This window comes from Mandrillus leucophaeus, unplaced genomic scaffold (assembly GCF_000951045.1).
Source record: "Mandrillus leucophaeus isolate KB7577 unplaced genomic scaffold, Mleu.le_1.0 Scaffold5, whole genome shotgun sequence".
Lineage (NCBI taxonomy): Eukaryota > Metazoa > Chordata > Mammalia > Primates > Cercopithecidae > Mandrillus > Mandrillus leucophaeus.
Genome location: NW_012105364.1, coordinates 11,586,191 through 11,594,696, shown reverse-complemented (window position 1 = coordinate 11,594,696; position 8,506 = coordinate 11,586,191). Strand labels below are relative to the sequence as shown.

At 36.9% G+C, this 8,506-nt stretch overlaps 1 protein-coding gene across 1 annotated transcript in view; it reads left to right on the top strand.

Moving 5' to 3' along the window:
• Positions 1 to 2,157: 2,157 nt before the first annotated feature.
• LOC105550925 (hyaluronidase-4-like) overlaps positions 2,158 to 8,506 on the top strand; it is a 16,972-nt gene continuing 10,623 nt past the window's right edge. Inside the window, exons 1-2 of the mRNA XM_011995997.1 lie at positions 2,158 to 3,078; positions 7,688 to 7,777. Of these exons, the coding sequence (XP_011851387.1) occupies positions 2,158 to 3,078; positions 7,688 to 7,777 (1,011 nt within the window). The remainder of the gene's footprint in view (positions 3,079 to 7,687; positions 7,778 to 8,506) is intronic.

Sequence of the window (8,506 nt, the reverse complement as noted above, 5' to 3'; positions counted from 1 at the left end):
TCATGATCTGCCTGCCTCGGCCTCCCTAAGTGCTGAGAATACAGGCATGAGCCACTGCGTCTGGCTGGTATCTATACCTTTTTACAATGTGTAAAATTATGTTGCTTTCTCCACTGGTTCGCTAGACCTAGCTACTTGCCTGAAACATATCAGATTTGTTGAATAAACATTCAAGTGTATGTATGTATGTATATATGTATATGTATGTATTAGTATATATATTTTATAAGTGGAAAAATGTAGATCTAGTTTTATACCTTGAATAATAGAAATGGCTAGAAAAACATAAAATCTCAGTAAGTAGCATGTAGAAAGAATTCATTATATTTAAAAATGCATACAATTATAATGCATATTTTTGTTACTGTAGTAGAAGTTTGTTATAAAATGTAGACTAGGAACCAAAATAATGCCAAAATAATTTTTCCATAGGCTAGCTACAAAAATAGATGATTGTGTATCATTTATATACGCGGAAAACATAATGAAAACCTCCTAGAAGAGGAAATTTGTAACTGTATTTTACTAAAGCACGATATTTTGTATTTTTAGGCCCTTTGACTCTAAAAAATTTATTGCGATATGACATTTTAAAAAGGTGTTTTTTTCCCCAAGGGTGTCAGTTTATTAGGCATATGTACCCAATGTGCAGTCATGACCAGAGGGAGGTAAAGAATAATATTTATGGAGAGTAGATATTCTTACGTTTTCCCTGAACAACAAATAAAGAATGAAGAAGATTTGCTTTTATATTTTTGTGGGTGAATGGGAGTCAAATTAAGATCTCATGATTGGAGAAGAGTGATGGGAGAGAAACCATCTCTGATAGCTTAGAGATTCATCTGGTGCTACAATACACACTCCACATGAAGGCAATCGTCTCAGTAATATCCAGTTTATTTAAAAGAGTAAATTATCATTCACATTTGTCAACTTAAAAATTCAGTGTACAGAGAGCCTACGACTTACTCAAGTTTCTTTACAAACTTTGGGTGCTATGTTGTGAGAGTTAGCGTACAATTTTGGTTGGTGTCTTTCCTGAATTTAGTACATTAAATGAAGACACCAAGAACTACATGAGAAACAATGTATGACTCTTAAAAAGAAACTGAGTTTAATTATATCAGAGAAAAATCTGTTTAAAATAAATTCCTTTATTTAAAAAAATCCATACGATAAGATAATTTTGATATATAACTGCAACCATATTGCTTTCAGGATGAGATCTTGTTGGCTGGAATGCATCAACTATTAGATAGTCCTTATATTCTGGGAAGATTCTTTGGCAGTTTTTGTCCCAACGGACTAGTTAGAGGAGCCTAAAGAGACAAGATTTATTTAGGGTTTAACTGCTGAGTATACAATCCAGTTTCTTTATAGGAAAACCACTGGAGTTAAAGAACTAATAGGATTTTAGGCTTGTTTATATATCTAAGAGAAGATGATAGCACCAAAATCCATAATCAACAAAGGGTAATTAAATTTCTACTTGTTTTTTTTTTTTATTTCAGCCTATGCTGGTTTCAAAGGTAACTGCTCTCTGTTTTAAAAACAAACATCTGAGGCCAGTGCATTTTAAATTGCATGTAAAGTATTACTGTTAGTACAGTTAGTTGTTTCTTTTTGTTCTATTTAATATTAGTTAAAATTCCAATATTTGTTAATTTTCAAGTGGGCATGTTCTTGGAGTCACTTTGCGAGTAATCAATAAGGAGATATGACAATCCATTCAGCCTTTCTTTTCTAGTTCCTCTTACAGCCAGCAAAGGCTTGTCAGTACAAGAAGGTTTGGTTAGCGTACTCAGAATCGTAGGAAATTAAAACCAGAATGGCTAGCAGCTAGAGTTTGCGTAGCTGACGAATGTGTGAAACTTTTTATAGTTTTTATTGACTAGATTTTTTTTCACATTTCAAGTGAAAAAAAAAAAAGCCCCACTCATCCTTCCTTGTTGCGATGAAACTACATTGGCCTATAATATCCATATATAGACTATAATATCTATATTGGCCTAGATGTTAATAAACCTGAAAGATATTTTAAAATATTTGGTCTATTCACTGTATACCACAAAACTTAAGGGACATTTGACTCCATTATGTATGATATTTTGCTTATTATTTTTAAGGAGACTGCTGTAATGCTGAAAACCTCAAGCCATGTGTAACCCATGGGTGGCATGGTTAGGAGTGCTGCCACTCTTCATCCTGGTAACTCAGGCAGCCCTCAAACCAGCAATGCCTCCGGTGATCGACAGCCAGCCTTTCAGCATTTTCTGGGCAGCGCCAACAATGTACTGTATGCCTTTCTTCAACGTGAATATAAATCTTCAAGTATTTAACATTATATCAAATCCTTTAGAGACTCAGAGTGGGTCAAAAATTGCCATAATTTATCCAAACGAATTAGGGTATTACCCTTACTTCTCTCAAGATGGAAAATCCTTTAATGGAGGAATACCGCAGAACGTGAGCCTTTCTGAACATCTTAGGAAAGCTGCTGATGACATCGGAGAAGCTGTCCCTTGGTGGAGATCAGAAGGACTTGTTGTTATTGACTGGGAAAGTTGGAAACCCCAGTGGGATAGAAATCGGGGCAGCCGAATAATATATAACAACCACTCTTTAGCCTTCACTAGAAACCATCATCCTTATTGGTCAGAAATGAAAGTGGAAACAGTTGCCCGAGAGGAATTTGAAAATGCTGGAAAAAATTTCATGAACGTTACTCTCACATTGGCTTTAGAAATGAGACCAAAATGTTTATGGGGCTTTTATCTCTACCCAGACTGCTACAATTATGATTACAGAATAAATCCAGAGACGTACACAGGTAATTGTCCGAATGATGAAATTCTCCGCAATGACCAACTCCTGTGGTTGTGGGAGAAAAGCGCAGCACTTTATCCTTCAATATATTTGGATAAAATACTGAAGTCAAGCTTAAATGCTTTGAAATTTGTTCACTATCGGGTGAGAGAAGCCATGAGGATTGCTGAAATGGCTAGACATGACTATGTTTTGCCGGTTTTTATTTTTTCCAGACCATTTTATTTGCATAGTACTGAAGCTCTATCACAGGTAAGGAAAAACAGTCACTCACATTTTTTTTTTAAATGGAAATTTTGTAGAATAACTATATAAAGCCTCCACATAAATGTTTTAGGATATTTATTTTCCCTTAGCAACACAATCTTATTCTCTTTTAAGCGTGTATATTTCTTCAAATGTCAACTCAGCGCTGAAAAATGTCACTGACAATTAGATGTGCACTTAACACTTTTGGATAATGATTCTTACCAGCTTAGCATTCACAGGAGTTTCCTACAGAACAGATGTTAAACTTGATTTAAATAATGTAACAGATAGAGTAATTTTAACCAGAGAGAAATTTTAGAACTAACTTATTTTTTATTTTGTGTTTGAGAAGGAGTCTCGCTCTGTCGCCCAGGCTGGAGTGCAGGTGGCGCTATCTGGGCTCACTGCAAGCTCCGCCTCCCGGGTTCACGCCATTCTCCTGCCTCAGCCTTCCGAGTAGCTGGGACTTCAGGCAACCGCCACCATGCCCAGCTAATTTTTTTTGTATTTTTAGTAGAAACAGGGTTTACCATATTAGCCAGGATTGTCTCGATCTCCTGATCCCGTGATCTGCCCGCCTCAGCCTCCCAAAGTGCTGGGATTATAGGGGTGAGCCACCACAGCCGGCCTAGAACGAACTTCTTAATATGAAAAAGCAATTTTCCAAATCAAAAACGTACAACATAGAGCTCGGGGTAAATTATTAACCAGCTACATTTCTCATTATATTGCATTTGTATGTTTTAATTAGCTAGGCTAACTGAAAAAATTACATAGATTCTCTTGATTTTGTCTTTAAGAGTCTACAGTGCAATCTAGTGGTTATTGTCAAGGCATTAAAACTGGTCTATATAAGGAGACAGATACTGTCTTTAGACTGAACACACAGCTGGAAGCCTACAGATGTGGGGATGAGCTTGTTTAGAAGATAATAAGTTTGAAGACATGGCAAGTGTTCAAACTTGAACTAGATTGTCACAGAGGACATTATCGTAAGGATTCAATCATTGGATGGGTGGCTAGATAAGAAAACCTTCAAATCTCCATCCACACCTGACAGCCAACAATTCTTTATGGCAGTACCCAACACAGAAGCAAAGTTGTTGTATAGACAATACACAGTTTACGTAGACCACTTAGGTTTGAGATAAGGCCATTTAAAACCATTGAAAAGCAGTAGCAATTCTTCCTAAATATTTCAGAATAAAATCCAAATATTATTAATTAGACTTGACATTGCAGGATTACTCAGTATCATTCAATAAGTTTAGAAGGAAAAGAATCATAGCATTATGACAAAAATTTGGAAGAATCTCATGGGCACTTAACCCATCTCCTACCTAAATAAAAACCCTTTCTCATCCTGCCTCTACTTTAACACTTTTTGATGGGGGCGCTTCTTACATTAGAAGGAAAACTGCCGTCTGGGGGAAATATTAATTCCTAGAAAGTTTTTGAGTATACTTAATCTACTTTGCCTCCAATAACTTCATACCACTAGTTCTAATTCTACCTTCTGGTGCAACATAGAATACATCAAATCCTTCTTTCAAAAGCCAGTTGTCCAGGTATTTTAGGATATCAGTCATGCCTACCAAAGTCTTCTTGCTAAGATATTCCTCAAGTGATGCCAGCTTTCTCAAATCATTTTACGTTCTTAAATCCTTTTCAGAAAAAAACCTGAGTTATATTTATTCATTCAGAAATTCTTGAGTGCCTACATTGTGTCAGGAATTGCATGTTATTAGTAATAACAGTAGAAAATAATAATAATTCATGCAGTCAAAGAGTTCACCTTGAGAGAAAACGGGAGAATGAGATGAGACACATTTTCATAAAAGCTTTTCATTGCTTTCCTATTTTTTGTGCTTTTAGGCTTTTTAATCTTTTTTATTTTTAATTTTTGTGGGTACATTAGACTTTTAAAGTAAATTATAGGTTAAGTATCACCTCTGAGCTCTACTTTAGAAATCAATAGACTGCATTCTTCACTCACCAAAACATATAGAATCACCTGAGCATTATATTGAATTGTTTTAATGCTTTCCTATTGCCTTCCATGTATCACATATCAAAAAACAGTATGGGTTTTTCTCACCTTTTGTCTAAGTAACATAACTTTCCAATGCATGTTTTAAAAACCAGTTCTGGTTGGTATTTGCCTTCAGGAGTGTCTCAATTAAAATAAGTGACTACATTTAGGTTTATGGAATGTGATACTAGTCAGTATAACGGAAGAATGATTTCATTTCTTATTGTATTACTTAGACAAATTACAGAACATAAATACCAGTATTGCTGAAACCTTCCTACCACGCAGGAAAGCTTACAGTGGTGTGACAATTGACTCATTGCAGTCTGTGAGCACTCCACCTTTGCACTGGATCTCTGACTCTCCATACCTTGTAGGGGAGAAAAGAATGCAGATTGCTCCATCTGTCATCCCCTTTATCTCCCATCTCTCCCTATTTCCTACTTCTTTGCTCTTGGCCTATATTCATTAGCATAACATCCTCAGTTTCTTATCTTGGTGAACTGTAATCTACACAGTCACCCAATTTGAAAGTCACTTGGCTGCCTCCCTTCTCCTCTTTCCATTATCCAATAGGTAACTAAAACTTACCCATCTTTATTTCCAGATAACTCTTCAATCTGTTCCCTCTGCTTTACAAGGACTGACACTATCTTTGTTGAGGCATCATCATTTCTCACCGAACAATTTCTATCACCTCCTAATTGGTGTTCCTGCCTGTACTATCCTGACCTTCCCCTCCAGTGCATTCCTTTCTCTTTTTTGAGATGGAGTCTCGCTCTGTCGCTCAGGCTGGAGTGCAATGGTGCGATCTCGTCTCACTGCAAGCTCCGCCTCCCTGGTTCAAGTGATTCTCCTGCCTCAGCCTCCCAAGTAGCTGGGATTACAGGCAGCTGCCACTAAGCCCAGCTAATTTTTGTTTTTGTATTTTTAGTAGAGATGGGGTTTCACGATGTTGATCAGGCTGGTCTCGAACTCCTGACCTCAGGTGATCCACCCACCTCAGCCTCCCAAAGTGTTGGGATTACCCACCATGCCGGGCCTCCAATGCATTCTTTATATGCAAAAAGAAAAAAGAATCAAAGTTGCAAGTTTGTGTCTTTCCAGCACTAAATTTTTGCATTTATTTAGTTATTTGAGATGGAGTCTCACTCTGTCACCCAGGCCGGAGTTCAGTGGCAGGATCTTGGCTCACTGCAGCCTCTGCCTCCTGAATTCAAGAGACTCTCCTGCCTCAGCCTTCCGAGTAGCTGGGATTACAGGCAAGCACCACCATGACTGGCTATTTTTGTACTTTTAGTAAAGGTAGGGTTTCACCGTGTTGCCCAGCCTGGTCTCGAACTACTCACCTCAAGTGATCTGTCTGCCTTGGGCTTCCAAAGTGCTGAGATTACAGGTGTGAGCCACTGCGCCTGGCCAGTTGTCTTAACACTTTAAAACAGCATTTTTATGTTTGTATTTGGATTCTGTTTATACATAGAAATTCATATGTTCTTACTTACCAAATTCTGTACGCTTTACCACAAGGAAGTGCTGGGAGTTCTCCGGATGGACTGTGATTTTGCCCGGATCTGAGTCTCTGCTCTTATTCTCCCTTGTGCATATAAAACTCTGCTCTCTCTAGACTGTCTTGTGAATTCATACTCATTCTCAAGAGTCTACTGATTCTCATTCCCAAGAGTCATCTGAAATTTAACCTGTTCAAGGATGCCTTCCCAGACTCTTCCATGAAGTATTAAGCACTTCTAATTTATATATGCCTTGTGAGTACTACTAATATAAAAATTATCTTACTATATTATAGTCACTTGTTTATATGTCTGTCTCAACCATTAGACTAAAAACCATTCCTTCAAGAACAGGAATTGAAATCTATTTCATTTTTATATTCTCAGTGTTTAGAATATTGCCTGGAACATTGCAAATATTTCTCAAGTACATGTAAGAATCCACGGCAGTATCACCTTTTCCAATTCTGCTATAGTCTTTTGTTTTATTTTTTTGTATGATAGCTTTATTTAAAAGAAATGCTTTTTTTCTGTGTATTAAAATTTATATTTTAATCAACATATACAATTGTAGTATGTATTTATAATATACAATATGTTTTGAGGTACATAGACATTGTAGAATGGTTAAATCCAGCTAATTAACAAATTCATGACCTCACAGTTATTTTTAAGAACACTTAATATCCACTCTCTTAGCATTTTTCAAGAATACAATATATTGTCATTACCTTTAGACACCATGCTATACAATAGATCTCTTGAACTTATTCCTCCTATCTAATTGTAATTATATGTTATTTAACCAACATCTCCTCAATCCCCTCTCCCTCCTAACCACCTCAGCCTCGGGTAATCACCATTCTACTCTCTACTTCCATGAGATCAACTTTTTCAGATTCTATCTGAGATCATGCAGTATTTACCCTGTGGTATAGTCCTTTGTTTTAGAAACAAAGATATCGTTATTAATGTGTTCCTTTCCACAACTGAGGGGTTTAGTCTTATTATTGCATTATCAGTGACAAAATTTGACTTGGTGGAAACTACTCCTGATACCTCTCTTTTCTAGGAGGACTTAGTGCATACAATTGGCGAAAGTGCTGCATTGGGGGCAGCGGGAGTAATATTGTGGGGAGGATATGAATATTCTGCTTCAAAGGTAAGCAATGATTTCTCTGTCAGCAACTTGAATACACTTTTGAGATTGGTTAAAAAAATTTTTTTTTTCCGCATCAGAGTCAAATGGTTGCTGATTATCTGCTTACTTGACCTTAGTGAAATTCAAAAAGTACAGGGTCTAACATTGAGCATCTACTCCATACCAGCCATTGTGGTTAGTAGAAGGGTAGAAAGAGCGCAATCATTCTAATCAGGCAGCTAAGTGAGAAACTGATGTTTATGTCCTAGGGGTGTAATTTTGAGCATGTTAATTAACATTTCTGAGTCTCAGCTTCTCCAACGAAAAAACTGGACTAAAATAAAACCTCCTCTGCAGGATTTTGGTAGATTACATGGCATAATATGTGTGTGACAAACAGAAAATAATAAATTTTAAAAATGAAAAATTATTTCATTTGCACTAAGGAGGGCAGATGCTCCAAAAATGATAAATAATTTTTTCTTTTTTTTTCTTTTTTTTTCTTTTTTTTTTTGGAGAGACAGTCTCACTCTGTCACCCAGACTGGAGTGCAGTCGCGCAATTTCGGCTCACTGCAACCCCTGCCTCCCAGGTACAAGGGATTCTCATGACTCAGCCTCTTGACTAGCTGGGACTACAGGCATGTGCCACCATGCCTGGCTTATTTTTTGTATTTTTAGTAGAGTCATGGTTTTGTTATGTTGGCCAGGCTGGTCTCAAACTCCTGGCCTCAAGCTATCAGCCCACCTC